The 15,426-nt window shown below is 42.9% G+C and overlaps 1 protein-coding gene across 1 annotated transcript in view; it reads right to left on the minus strand.

Annotated features, from left to right (window-relative positions):
* Positions 1 to 936: 936 nt before the first annotated feature.
* REL (REL proto-oncogene, NF-kB subunit) overlaps positions 937 to 15,426 on the minus strand; it is a 60,418-nt gene continuing 45,928 nt past the window's right edge. The window contains exons 7-10 of the mRNA XM_060754620.2: positions 13,420 to 13,632; positions 10,509 to 10,577; positions 8,689 to 8,760; positions 937 to 8,530 (exon numbers count right to left, since the gene is read on the minus strand). Coding sequence (XP_060610603.2) covers positions 7,710 to 8,530; positions 8,689 to 8,760; positions 10,509 to 10,577; positions 13,420 to 13,632 — 1,175 coding nt within the window. The 3' untranslated portion in view covers positions 937 to 7,709. The remainder of the gene's footprint in view (positions 8,531 to 8,688; positions 8,761 to 10,508; positions 10,578 to 13,419; positions 13,633 to 15,426) is intronic.

The raw sequence follows: 15,426 nt of genomic DNA on the forward strand, positions 1-15,426 counted from the left end.
TATGTTGGATGGGGTTGCACTCCCCCTGAAGATGCAGGTTCTCAGCTTGGGTGTGATCCTGGATTCATCGTTGAGCTTCAAACCCCAAGTTTTGGCAGTGACCAGGGGAGCATTTGCAGAGTTAAAACTTGTGCACCAGCTGCGCCTGTACCTTGGGAAGTCTGACTTGGCCATGGTGGTCTATGCTCTTGATACATCCCAAATAGATTACTGCAATGCACTCAATGTGGGTTGCCTTTGAAGACTGTTCAGAAGCTTCACATGGTCCAAAGGGCGACAACCTGGTTACTAACAGGAGTGGCGCTCAGGGAACACACTACTTTTCTATTGCATCAGCTCCACTGGCTACTAATTTGCTACCGAGCACAATTCAAACTGCTGGCTTTAGCCTATAAAGCCCTAAACAATTCCGGCCCAGCTTACCTGAACGTATCTCCTCTTAGGAACCATCTAGGAGCTTACAATCATCTGGGGACGCCCTGCTCTCGATCCCACCTCGCATGTGCAATTGGCAAAGATGAAGGACAGGTCTTTCTCAGTGGTGGCCCCCCGGCTATGGAACTCCCTCCCCAGGGATATTAGATTGGCCCCCTCCCTCCTGACTTTCCGAAAAAAAGTGAAGGCCTGGCTCCTTGAGCAAGCTTTTGAGAATGCAGCGGAATAGATAACATGAAACTATTAATGACGAACATGGAATGGCCAGATGATGTTAATGGAAAATGTTTTTAACACTGATGACACTGATGATTATATGTTTTAACAGTTTTTATTTATGTTTTATATTGTTATGTTGATTGTTTTTAATGGCACTTTTATGAATGCCTGTCATTGAATGGTGCCAATCTGTGACCCGCCTTGAGTTGCCGTATGGCTGAGAAAGGGGGGCTATAAATGTTGTAAATAAATAAATAAACAAACAAACAATGCCTACTGAACCATGTGTGCTGAAATGAGTTTATTTACAATAAAATACACCAACAAAAAACTGTACCAAAAATAACTGTCTATATAAAAATATTCCATAGTGAGCTATGTACATGAGAACTTTTGAACAACATGAGAACGGTTGTAAGTTGACATGCTGACTGAGCCAGCTGGAATGATTCTTCTATGTTACTTCAAATGAGACACCATAGTTTGGGATATTACATGACCACTAAGGACTTCCACCACATTTCAGACAAATACAAGAAGCATCCATTGGACTTCTGTGCAAGTACTGAACTTCTCATCAGAGCACCATTCTTTCAGCAAGTGGACAAAGAGAACTCACCTTGGGAAAATTATTTGGGTCTAAATCTAATCCCGAATCCCAAGCGGAGTAGACTCGCTGAATCGTTACATTGAGAGTCACAAAAATCCCATTGGTTCAAGTGTCCAGCAATTGGATTTAAGACTATGAATTACACTAGGTTGTAATCTGGATGCAACATAAGACAATTTGATTCACTGGAAGAGATGATAATGTCCAGAAGAGTCAAAGGCAGTAGGAAAAGAGGAGGACTGATATCATAGATAGATTGACACACAGCCCAAACTGATAAGAACAGGTCTTATTGGAGACCTCTCATTCATAGGGTCGTCATAGCTTGAGACCAATTTGGTGGTATAAAACAACAAAGTCTGAATAAGGAACTTCCCCAAGCTCCTTTCTACACTTTTCCTGAGATTTTAACTCAGTGTTTCTCAACCTGGGGGTCGGAACAACTCAGAGAGGTCATCAAAGACCATCAGAAAACACAATATTTTCTGTTGGTCATGGGGTTTCTGTCTGGGAAGTTTGGCTCAATTCTATTGTTGGTGGGGTTCAGAGTGCTCTTTGACAGTAGGTGAACTATAAATCATAGCAACTACAACTCCCAAATGTCAAGGTCTATTTCCCCCAAACTCCACCAGTGTTCACATTTGGATATATTGAGCATTCGTGCCAAGTTTGTTCCAGATCCATCATTGCTTGAGTCCACAGTGCTCCCTGGATGTAGGTGAACTACAACTCCAGAACTCAAGGTCAATGCCCACCAAACCCTTCCAGTATTTTCTGTTGGTCATGGGAATTCTGTGTGCCAAGTTCGGTTCAATTCCATTGTTGGTGGAATTCAGAATTCTCTTTGATTGTAGGTGAATTATAAATCCCAGCAACTACAACTCCCAAATGACACAAGTACGTCTTTCCATATGGTACATGTTGGCATGGCCTCTTCCATAGAAACACCACTAAGAACTACACATAATACATTACACTTATATTACTCATAATCTATTTCAAAAGGGAGGAAATAAAACTTTTTCACAGGACAAGGCAGGGATTCCACATCAGCACATTTATGAATACTGACAGTACTATTTATTTATTTATTTTAAAAAAAGACTAATAGTAATAATACAAATAGAAAAACACCCAGATCCCCATATTTGGGTTGGAGGACATATTTGTCTTTGCAGAAAAGAAGTTTCTCCTCAATGTGAGAATGGAAATTTCAATGTTAAAAAAGTTATTTCAACATTTTTCAAAGCTTGTCTTGTGTGTTTTTTAAAATAAAAAAACCCCAAAATTCACAATGACACAGTCATTACTATTATTGTAACACAGATTTGCTAAATGCAAACAAAACAACACACAAGACAACACATAATTGCAAAAATAACATTCATTCTTATGAAGGTGGAGAAGGTCTAACATGTTTAAATAATGGTCAACAAATGCATGTAAATATCATAAATCAGAGACAGTTCACAAAACATGATAAAGTTACCAAGGCATCCATGGATTGAGGAGGTTATTTTAAATTGCCCAGTTTTGCTAAGCATTTAACTAGTAGGAAAAGTCAACGTGTGAGAATTTGCAAGAAAAGTCTTCTATGTTGGACTTATGTCCAAGTAAATGTATTGTTGAAAGCTTTCATGGCTGGAATCATTGGGTTGTTGTAAGTTTTTTGGGCTGTATGCCATGTTCCAGAAGCAGTCTCTGCTCTCACAACCTCTTACTTACTAACTTAGGCAATCCCTCGTAGGTTGAGGATGATGGTCCACCAAGTGATGTGTCTTGGTGATGGATATATAGGTGGCCATGGAGCCCTTTTTGTGATCTGCATGTTCTCCTGCAGTGAGGGCATTGGTTTCCAGGTGGAAAGTGGTTCCGGTTGGTGTTGGCTTGACGCGACTTTCTCTTGGCACATTTCTCTTTCGCCCTCCATTTGTGCTTCTTCAAATCATACAGCACTGCAGGTCACAGCTGACCTCCATCTGGAGCACTCAAAGGCCAGGGCTTCCCAGTTCTCGGTGTCTATGACACAGTTTTTAAGATTGCCTTTGAGCCCATCTTTGAATCCCTTTTCCTGTCCGCCAACATTTCGTTTCCCATTCTTGAGTGCGGGGTAGAGTAGCTGCTTTGGGAAATAGTGATTGGGTATTCGGACAACATGGCTGGTCTAGCGAAGTTGATGGTGAAGGACCATAGCTTCAATGCTGGTGGTCTTTGCTTCTTCCAGCATGCTGATGTTTGTCCGCCTGTCTTCCCAAGAGATTTGCAGGATCTTTTGGAGGCAACGCTGATGGAATCATTCCAGGAGTTGCACGTGACATCTATAGACAGTCCATGTTTCCGGTCCTCAAACACTCTGTGCTTCATTCAGAAAGATGCTGCAACCACAGAGCTCAGGCGGTGTTGTATTTCAGTGTCAATGTTTACTTTTGTGGAGAGGTGGCTTCCAAGGGAGCAGAAATGGTCAACATTTTCTAATGTTAAACCATTAAACTGTATTTCTGGCATTGCAGATGGATTGGCTGGTGACTGCTGGAAGAACCTCTGAGGATGCCTGCATAGATACAGGCAAAACGTGAGGAGAGAATGCTTCTGGAACATGGCCATACAGCCGGGAAAACGCACAACAATTAAATGTATACATATCACTAAAACCAATAAAACAGCCCCCTTATAATACTATCCATAGGGATCTATGGATGAAACAAAAAGCATATTGTCACAGAAAAGTCTAGCAAGCAAGAGTTTTCAGGCCATGTTAACTTATCTTCTTGTAACAAAAGCAATACTCTCCCAAAACTTGACTATAGCCCCATCTACACTGATCATCTAATGCAGTTCAATGCTAGTTTCAAACTGTAGCGTATTGGCAACGAAACCATACAAAAGTGCACAAAAGAAAGCCTTTAATGCACATCAGTGCTTTGCGTAATCACCATAAGAGCCTTAAACTGTTGCAGGATTTTCTATGTAATTGTCTACATAGGGAAACCACTTTCTACAATCCCTGTTTGAAACTGACTTAAGTGTAGATGTGCCCTATGTTGCCTCCATGTAGTTTTTAGGTTACGTCTGATCCATTCTACAAATAAGGGAACCATGTTTTTCAGTGATATAACACTGTAACACAACCTGCACATTTGGTTCCTCTATTCCATAAGGTTGGTCATGTCTGGATCACAGATGGAGGAACTCCATTGAGTATTTTTACCAAAGTGGTGTAAGATGAAGAAGTCATTCATATAGTGAAATGAAGTTGAGTCAAACAGATCGCCTCCACAGTCATGTTTGAAACAGGTGTCAAAAGAGGATGGCTTCCTATTCTCTTTGTAGGAGGGAACTCTATATTCAGCCCAGACTTCCACATTTCCATAAGTGACTTCCATTTTAGTTTGTGGTGTATGAAAGAAGTCAACTCAATACTACAACTCCAATGATTCCTTCTTAAAAGTCTTCACTTTGCAATAACAACCACAGCAATCTTGCATTCATAATCAAAGAAGAGCAAGACGAAGGCATAGCTGTCAAATGTCTACAGGTTGGGACCAAAACAAGGGATGAGCAACTCCAGTAAGGAAGTCCTCTAAGATGAGGCTTCTTCTAGACAAACTGGTATAGGCAAATGTACTTTGGAACGAATATCTAGTATTTCCATGTTCTCCAATAAGAATATCCTTGGTTCAGTTCTGCAATGTGTCTGCAATGTGGTTGCCATATTTTCCTTTGTGCGTCTATGGTTCTGCAAAGATTGACCAGGATGACAGATGCTGCGCTTTTCTGATTGTCATTGAGTCTTCTAATGTATATCTGTACTCCTGAAACAAAGCTAGGAAACAATACCTTTTCTTTAGACTGCAATCCTGAGAATCTTTCAGTTAGCACGACTAATGATAGTCAAGGTTTGTGACTTCCATGTTGGTGGGATAGTAGTGATGTCCCAGCCTCCAAAGAAGCTCAGTTCCTTTGATAATTCCCTTTAAAGTCTATAGAATCATGTAGTTGGAAGAGACCTCATGGGCAATCCAGTCCAACCCCTTGCCAAGAATCACCAGAATGGATTCTGTGCTCCACTACCATGCAAGTCCACTAACCATGAATGATCAGTGGCCATGATGGCTGAAGATTTAGCAAAATTGTTATTTCCAAAAAGGAGGTTTTCAAGCTTTGATTAACCACTGACCATTCATGGTTAGAGGACTTCCATGGTAGTAGAGCACTTCACTGAGGTTCTCCAGGTGGGTTGTACTTGCTGCCCATGACCACTTGCATTTAAAACCTGGACAAAGGAGGCCTTCTCCAAGGTTACACTTCAACATCTGGCATCATCCATCTCCATGCTGAGGCCATTGGCCATAGTGATGTTGACGGAGTGAGAAGGGTGGTTGGCAACTGTGTTGGAGACATTGAGTAGATCTTGTTGAGTTGTTGATGACGGTGAAGATGATGGCAGGGATGATAATGATGCCCTCAGGCCTTTTCTTGTGTTGCTGAATGTTCTGAAGAAGTTCTTGTCTTTCTGATTCACCCAATTCAGGCTCTGCTCTTTGGCTTAGAAATGGAGATGAGGACCAACCCCCAGAGTAGGACACGACTGGAGTTGATGTCAGGGGAAAACCTTTACCTTTACCTTAGAGTCTCGCTTATCCGACATAAACGGGCCACCAGAATGTTGGATAAGCAAAAATCTCAGATAATACGGAGCGATTAAGGAACATCCTATTAAACCCGAGCAAAGGTAGGCATTGCCTCCCACCTTCAGTGCCTGCTACCTGTCTTTCTTTCTTTCCCTTCCTCTTCCATAAAGCAAACATTTCCACTGCTGGCTCAAGAGAGAGTGGGGGACAGAGAAGGAGGGAGGGCTGGGGCTGCAGGGAGAGGGGCAAGACAAGGATGGGTGCCGAGGTCAAGAGTGCCAAAGAGCGAGGACTTTCTTTCCCTCCTTCTTTCATAGAGCTACTGGAGAGAGAGAGATAGAGCAAGCACCAGAGAGTGGGGCTGACGGTCAGCCAGGACAGTGGACAACCTCGGTGGGGCTCCCCCTTTACCCATGCAGAGGCTGCTTCCCCGAAACCTCACCTCGGCTGAATGCGAGGCCCCAAGGAGGAGAGAGACAGCAAGGAGGGAAGCAGAGTCTGGAGCAGGAGCAAGAGAAGGAAGAGAGGAAGGAAGGAAGGAAGGAAGGAAGGAAGGAAGGAAGGAGGGAGGGAGGGAGGGAGGGAGGGAGGGAGGGAGGGAAGGAAGGAAGGAAGGAAGGAAGGAAGGAAGGAAGGAAGGAAGGAAGGAAGAGAGGAAGGAAGGAGGGAAGGAAGGAAGGAAGGAAGGAAGGAAGGAGGGAGGGAGGGAGGGAGGGAGGGAGGGATGGAAGGAAGGAAGGAAGAGAGGAAGGAAGGAAGGAAGGAAGGAAGGAAGGGAGGGAGGGGAGCCTTGTTGCAATTCTCTGAGGAAGAGGAAGAGCCTTCTTTTTATTCTTCCAAGCCAGAAGCAGCCAAGGCACGTCAGATAATACGGAGTGTCGGATAAGCGAAGTTTGGATAAGTGAGACTCTATTGTAATCAGACAGACAGAAGGTGGCATCTGTTCCATTGAAAACAGCACCAGAACTAGATTTAGGGGCTATCAAAAACTCTGGCTATTTGGTCTATTGATCCTACTGTTCCAATGTATAGCTTAAACAAATATGATCTAAGTCCATCTTCATCTGCTGAAAATGTATAGCGTTAAAGCTTATTTGACAAAGAGTGTATATGCAGCTGAAATACTATAATCTAATAAATATGTGCAAATTTCTTATAATGAGAGAAAGATATACTGCAATTGTGTACTATAATTGTGAATGATATTTTGGTAATTAAAAATATATATACAAAAATAGGGAATCAGAAGTTGGGATGTATGGAATGTATCAACTTCAGAATCCATCTGGCTTTTATCAACACACAAAACAAATTCTGAATATAGTTTTCAATCCAGTAAGACAGTGGTTCTCAACCTGGGGTCCCCAGATGTTTTTGGCCTACAACTCCCAGAAATCCCAGCCAGTTTACCAGCTGTTAGGATTTCTGGGAGTTGAAGGCCAAACACATCTGGGGACCCAAGGTTGAGAACCACTGCAGTAAGAGTTAGCTGGACACCATTTTAAAATGTTATTTAAAAAACCAAGTAAACCTTCTCCACCGACATTTTCCCAGCAGCACATGAATACAAACATGGGGATGCTTTTTAGAAAGCAAAAAATGCACAAAAACTATATCAAGCTATCTGATCATCCTTGAATCCACAATCCTAAAATAGCCACATTATTGTTTAAACATGATATATACAGGTAACCTGAAAAGAAACACGACCTCTCCCATTTCAGTCATATGAAAAACTGGTTTTCCTACTGATAGAAACCATGATATACCTCATGGCCATTTTTGTCTAGCTCAGCCTGGAAGTTTGATACAATTTAAAGCATGGCATCAAAACTGCCCTCAAAGGCATTAAGGAGCTCTTCGTCTTGGGTGCAATACGTACTAAAGTACTGATTGTTGGACATATTGCCTGAGTTCTGTAAAGCGGGTTGGCTGGGTGGTCTCACTTCACTGAGGCTCTCCAGATAAGAGAAGGGCAGCGACTGGTATGCATTGGACATGGAATTCAAAGAGGAGTTGCAAACTGCTTCCGCTGACGTACCATGATGTGGTATGGGTTGCACTTGCTGCCCATGACAATTTGCATTTAAAACCTGGGCAAAGGAGGCCTTTTCCAAGGTTACACTTGAACATCTGGCATCATCCATCTCCATGCTGAGGCCATTGGCCACAGTGACGTTGACGGGGTGAGAAGGGCGGTTGGCAACTGTATTGGAGACATTGAGTAGGTCTTGTTGAGTTGTTGATGGTGGTGAAGATGATGGCAGGGATGCTAACGATGCCCCCGGGCCATTCCTTGTGTTGATGAATGTTCTGTAGAAGTTCTTGTCCTTCTGGTTCACCCAATTCAGGCTCTGCTCCTGTTGTAGTGATGGAGAGCCACCGTTCTGTAAACCAGGAGGCAACATATCCCCTGAGAAGTTGCCTTCGGGCAGGTAGCCATCAAAGGAGGGAGCAGAGGAACGCCAACATGATGGCAGAGCTCCGTTCTGCTTAATGGGGCCCATTGGGACAGGGCGCCCATTGGAACAGTGGTTGTTTATGGAAGGAGAATAATATGGCTGTGCTGGAAGAGTGTTCATGGATGTTCTTTCCATTGGGACTGATCCAGTTTGAGGGTGATACAGATTCCCTTCTGTAAAAGAGAATTAACAACACTCAGAAAAATCAAGGGAACATTTAGCCATATTACAATGATTCTTCAACACTGTGCCCAGAAGAGAGGTGAAGATACAAATGTGGTAGGAATGAGGATGAAATTTGGAAAGAATAAAACAGGCAGGGAGATTCTACCTTTCTTAATCATCTTTCCTTCACTGGAAGGTGTCTGGAACAAGGAACCAGCTTTAGACTTCTCATAGGGACCTAGCAGAAGAAAACAAATTGTTAGCTTAGGCACACTAAAACAAATTGTTAATTAAGTGATCTCTTTTCCGAGAGCAAAAGGAAAAGGGGGTGGCAGTATGGGAGGCGATTATGTTCAGCAGGTACTGTCTCATCTTCTTTCTCTCCAAGGCCAGGCCACTAGCAGATGGGGTGGGTGGGGGCCTTTTATCTACTTCTGGACCAAGGCATGTTGGAGCTGTGCTCGCTCTTCTTCTCTCCCTCTGAGGCCAGGCCAGTGGCAGTTGGGGAGGATGAAGGCCTTCTATCTACTTCTGGACATAGGCAAGATGGAGCTTTGTTTGCTCTTCCCTCTCTTTGAGGCCAGGTCAGTGGCAGTTGGGGTGGAAGAGGGCCTTCTATTTCTGGACCTAAGCAAGATGGAGCTGTGTTTGCTCTTCTTCTCTCCCTCTGAGGCCAGGCCAGTGGCAGTTGGGGTAGATGAAGGTCTTCTATCTACTTCTGGACATAGGCAAGATGGAGCTTTGTTTGCTCTTCCCTCTCTTTTAGGCCAGGTCAGTGGCAGTTGGGGTGGATGAGGACCTTCTATTTCTGGACCTAGGCAAGATGGATCTGTGTTTGCTCTTCTTCTCTCCCTCTGAGGCCAGGCCAGTGGCAGTTGGGGTGGATGAAGGCCTTCTATCTACTTCTGGACATAGGCAAGATGGAGCTTTGTTTGCTCTTCCCTCTCTTTGAGGCCAGGTCAGTGGCAGTTGGGGTGAATGAGGACCTTCTAGTTCTGGACCTAAGGAAGATGGAGCTGTGTTTGCTCTTCTTCTCTCCCTCTGAGGCCAGGCCAGTGGCAGTTGGGGTGGATGAAGGCCTTCTATCTACTTCTGGACATAGGCAAGATGGAGCTTTGTTTGCTCTTCCCTCTCTTTGAGGCCAGGTTAATTATGAATTGGCATTAAGCATATTAAATGTATTGTTGAAGGCTTTCATGGCCGGAATCACTGGGTTGTTGTAGGTTTTTTCGGGCTATATGGGCATGGTCTAGAGGCATTCTCTCCTGACGTTTCGCCTTCATCTGAGGATGCTTGCCATAGATGCAGGTGAAACATCAGGAGAGAATGCCTTGAGACCATGGCCATATAGCCCGAAAAAACTTACAACAACCCATATTAAATGTATATAAAAATGACTTCTGCAAAACATTAAAAAACCAGGAGCAAAACAATTGAATTCCAAACTCTGTGAAGGCAGAAAAGGAAAAGACATTGGATCATAGGATCAGAGAATGATAGAGTTGGAAGAGACATCATGGGCCATCCAGTCCAACCTCCTGCCAAGAAGCAGGAAAATTGCATTCAAAACACCCCCAGCAGATGGCCATCCAGCCTCTGTTTAAAACCCTCCAAAGAAAGAGTCTCCACCACACTCTGAGGCAGAGAGTTCCACTGCTGAACAGCTCTCAGTCAGAAAGTTCTTCCTAATGTTCAGGTGGAATCACCTTTCTTGTAGTTTGAAGCCATTGTTCCATGTCCTAGTTTCCAGGGCAGCAGAAAACAAGAAAACATTGTATTGTCGAAGGCTTTCATGGCCGGAATCACTGGGTTGTTGTAGGTTTTTTCGGGCTATCTGGCCATGTTCTAGAGGCATTCTCTCCTGATGCTTGCCATAGATGCAGGCAAAACGTCAGGAGAGAAGGCCTCTAGAACATGGCCAGATAGCCCGAAAAAACCTACAACACAAGAAAACATTGCATGAGAACAAAGCAGGTGTGCCCTTACCACAGTCTTGGATGAGCTTTTGTAAACTCATTGGCATCCTCTGTTTTTTTGTCTTGTGGCCGTAAGGATCTTTAAAAAGAGAAGGAAAAGGGCATTACAGTTAGCAACAGAACTATCAACACACAGAGAGACACAATTCTACACTTTTTAAAGGCTTGGTTTAATTATACATAGGAATATAGCATGATATCTTATACAGCAAGATAATGTATCCAGAGGCCATGCTTTATTGGTGGTTTAGGGGAATTTGTAGCCCCCAAAATACAACTTTTCCAAACTCAGAGCAGGGTGTGGCAAGCATGTCAGGTAGCAGAATAGAGGCAGCAAAGTGCTGATTATTTAATTTCTTCTTAATGTAGTGCTACTATCAGAGTCAAGGAGAAATGCCTGTGGGTTTTTTTTCCTCATTTGCCAAAATAACTTGGCAAGGTTTGGGTGGCGCCGCTTTCTGCTCCGCCTCAGGCAGCAAAGTCTGGGCTGGGCATAAGAACTAGGGGTTTTCCAAATTAAAAGAAATGTTGCAAATCCAATCATATGAATCTCTGGGCGCATCTTCTGCTTTAGAAGAGAGCCAATACTTATAGCCATAGATGAGGAAGTTGTCTAGCAAAAAACAAAAACCCAAGGTTAAATAAGACTAAAGCAAAGGTTAAAGGCATGTTCCTGACTGCAAGAACTTTGTGGGTGCGAATGAGGAAGGGATTCCAAGTTGAGGTTCTTGTAAACCGACTGACCTATTTCGTTCCTGTGTTAACCAGGCTGCGCTTTGATGGAACAGTGATAGCAAATCCCACACTAGCAAAGGAGCCCGATCCGGAACCTGGGAATGTTACCTTCTTTTTCAATGACAGCTCTCAGAATCTCTCAGGCAAATGCAGGCCGAGATATATTGATCATTGGGAGAACAGACAAATGCAAATCTGGAGTTTGGGAAAGTTCCTTTTTTGGAATCTAGCTCCTCCAGTCTGCCAGACAATATGTAGCCAATGAAATGTATTATCAGTTTACAGAAGTAATCACCAAAATCTTAAATCACACATGTATGGTGTAAATCTAGACTAGCATAGCTGCATGGTAGTTCCATTACACTAGCCTTCTACTAGATATAGGCACTATGCAACCCCATCTGCCTAATTGTTGTTCTGTTGTGAATGGGGTATGCACAGGGGTTATAGAATTACAGAATCATTGAGTTGGAAGAGACCTCATGGGCCATCCAGACTAACCCCCTGCCAAGAAGCAGGACAATTTTTCAAAGCACCCACAACAGATGGCCATCCAGCCTCTGTTTAAAAGCCTCCATAGAAGGAGCCTCAACCACACTTTGAGGCAGAGAATTCCACTGCAGAACAGCTCTCAGAAAGTTCTTCCTCATGTTCAGATGGAATCTCCTTTCTTGTAGTTTGAAGTCATTGTTCAAACTTGTAGTTTGAAGTCACTAGGCGCGTCCTAGTTTCCAGGACAGCAGAAAACAAGCTTGCTCCCTCCTCCCTAAGACTTCCCCTCACATATTGTTTCTGCAATCCCAATTAATCAAGTAGGATACTGAAGGTGGAAAGTCAATGTGGTACAGTGGTTTGTATAGCCATGGTGTGACCTTTGGTGAGAAATCTCCATGACAGGGTTGCCTTGGGGCACCATAAATTGGAAATGACTTGAAGACACATAACAACAATACTGGAAGCACTGATGTTCCTTAAATGCACCGTCCCAGAAAGCTCAACTTCATAACTGCATCCTGGCAGTTAATCTCAACTTGATAGAGCAGTGGTTCCCAACCTGTGGTCTGTGGAGCGTCAGTGGTCCCCAAGAACTAAAATCTAGTCCACGGCCTCACCATTACTACACCGTTGCAATGAGGGCGACTGATCTCACAAAACCCTCTTATAGTGCCAAGGCAACAGGGATGTCGAGAGGGGAAAAGCTGACTACTCATGAAAGGTGCGACAACAAGCCTCTTGACTGCTGCTTCTCCTCCTCCTGGAAGTGGGGGTGCCTTGGTATCTTCATTTTTAGGCTTGTTCGTGGGGTTATTTGGGGTGCTGATTGAGAAAACTACATTGGCTAGACCACATCAGCTCTAGATTATTAAATATGGTTTTCTGTGGGTGAGCAGATGACAACTACTGGATGGCATATGTTCTGTATCAGAAGCTAGAGCTGATGTGGTCTATCCAATCCCGTTTTCTGAATCAGCACCCCAGATAACCAAACCAAATCTAAAGTTGACCAAAAACTGATTCATAACCCTTTTGGTACTCATGTTTATCAAAGTGGTCCCTGATCAAAAAAAGGTTGGGAACCACTGTGATAGAGCCAATTGTTGGATGATGAACCAATACATAGATAAACCCAAATGATTCAATGGCTTTACTCTAGTTGGGACAAACAACAGTTTACATTCGTGGAACTCCATTTATGTAATCATGATCAAATATATCCAGTTTTTCTTGCTGTGATTGTTTACCATCAAGTCAACTTCAGCTAAGGCAACACTATGACTGAGAGATCTTCAAGAGCTTGGACATTACGTTCCTTGCTCAGGTCTTACAATCTTAGGTCCTTGTTTGAACAAATAGTCTGGGTTTCCTTTTGTCCTACTATCTTACATTTTACCAAGCATTATCATCTTTTCTAGTGAGTCATGTTGATATGCCCAAAGTAGAAGAGCCATTGTACATTGGCCAGCAAAATAAAATTACAAACACACATGTAAGGGAATTAAGACACACAAGAGCCAGATTCCAGCCAACATTTCAGCCTTCCAGAAGGAATACATCATGTAGTACAGAGGTGGCCACTACGTGCCCCTCTAGATACGACTGGACCACAATTCCCATCAACACCAGCTAGCTTAGCTGTGGCCTGATGGGAGCTCTAGTCCCTTAACTTCTTCTGATAGTGGTAGTACCTTTTTCCTCTGGCAAGTATCTAAAGTCCATAGGGTGGCTGAGTTCTTGATCTGAAGGCCTTCGTAACTGCATCTTCACAGTAATGGGTTCAGAGATGTCTTTGTAAAAAGGAGGGGTCCTGAAGACAATGGCCACTTGGCGATGCACGTCGGCCTGCGAGAAAACTCCTTTGGCTTCCCACTCATTCATGACAAATCTCACTTCTATATCATCTGTTCACCGAAAAGACAAAGAGTCAGTGTTAACCAAAGGTCAGCAGGGGAAAATAAAAAGCAAAGAGCACACGGTTATTTGACTGAAACTCAAAAACCAAGGAACAGTTCTGCTTTCTGCTCAGAATGTCACAACCACTTGCAGGGGTTATGAGCAAGTTAGTCTTTAAGACAGCTTAAACAAAAGATATCACTTAGAAAAATCATTCCTCCCTACTAATAAGAATAATATACTTTATTTCTATTTTATCTCTCTGAGGGGACTCAGAGTGGATTACAGAATACATATATGGCAAATATTCAATGACGTTATACAATTAATAACTAAGACAGACATTACACAGACAGAGGCGAAGTCTTCCCCCTTTTCATCTCTGACATCTGGAGACTATGCTTTACTCCGGCCATGGGAAGGTACTCTTGTTCCATTTTCCATGTTGAGGAGCCTATTATCTGTAGACACCTTCCTGATCAAATTGCTAGCATGTCTGCATGGGAGCTCATTACCTCCCCGCCAAAGCAGCATCTATTAATCTATTCAAATTATTGTTTTCGAACTGCTAGGTAGGCAGAAGCTAGGGCTGATGGCGGGAGCTCACGCTGACCTGCGGCTTTGAACTGCCAACCTTCAGGTCAGAAAGATTTTCTGCAGCTGGCAGTTTAATCCGCTGTGCTAACACAGCCCCTACAAGTTCCAGAGAATGGAGACATTAGGAGGTAGGAGATTTGTAGTCAAAAATCCTAACGTTTACAAGCTCTTTACATCTTTGAAATATTATTATTATTATTATTATTATTATTATTATTATTATTATTATAACCGCATTGCACCTGACGGTAGTTGAAGACATTTTTCAGGGAAGCCCATCATAAATTTATTTATTTACAGTATTTAATATTCCGCCCTTCTCACCCCGCAGGGGACTCAGAGCGGATTACATTGTCCACATATATGGCAAACATTCAATGCCAATTTGACATACAATGTATACAGACATACACAGAGGCTATTTAACTTTTAAATAGGAGCATATATGAGTTCTCTCCCACAGCTTTCCCCCAGAAGTTATGGTGCTTTCAAACATGGAGCTTCCACTCAGATTCCTCCGTGAATTTATCAAATTTCCATTTATTTAACCAATGCTGAATATGCTATTTCATTGACTGGAGATAGTGAAAGAAGTTGTGAAGATCTGCAACTATTTGCTTAAGGTGATACCGCACATTAAGTACTAAAACTTTCTTTAGTCACTTTTCACTTTTCTCCACCAGTGGACTATAACTCAGTAATAGGCAACTGAGAAAGGTGCAAGAGTGATCTCTCACCCTCATGTCAGGTCATGTTGTTGGAAAGTAAGTCAAAATCAAGCTGGAAGTAACTTATGCCTACTATTTTTGTTTTTTCCTTCCAGACTCAGGGCAGATTACAATTCACATACACATGGGAAACATTCAATGCCATTTAGACATACAACATATATAGACAGATAAAGAGGCAATTTAACATTCCAGCATTTTCGACTTAACGAGGGTATGCTTGGTTCTGGCCACTTAATGAGGGTATTCTTGATTCTGCCACTCCACTGTCGACTTGTGACACCATGTGCTTTTGATGGAGTACTTCTTCATACTTCTGCACGCTGCTGGAAGGTGTTATGGTGTCGTAAATTAGTTAAATCAGCCTCTGTGCATAAAGCAGTACTTCAATTTCCTATTTAACAGATACAACTGCCTTTCAGGCTGTATAGGTCAACAGCAAGCTAGGCTATTAATGGTTGGAAGCTTACTCCGACC

Source organism: Anolis sagrei, chromosome 1 (genome assembly GCF_037176765.1).
Source record: "Anolis sagrei isolate rAnoSag1 chromosome 1, rAnoSag1.mat, whole genome shotgun sequence".
Taxonomy (NCBI): Eukaryota; Metazoa; Chordata; class Lepidosauria; order Squamata; family Dactyloidae; genus Anolis; species Anolis sagrei.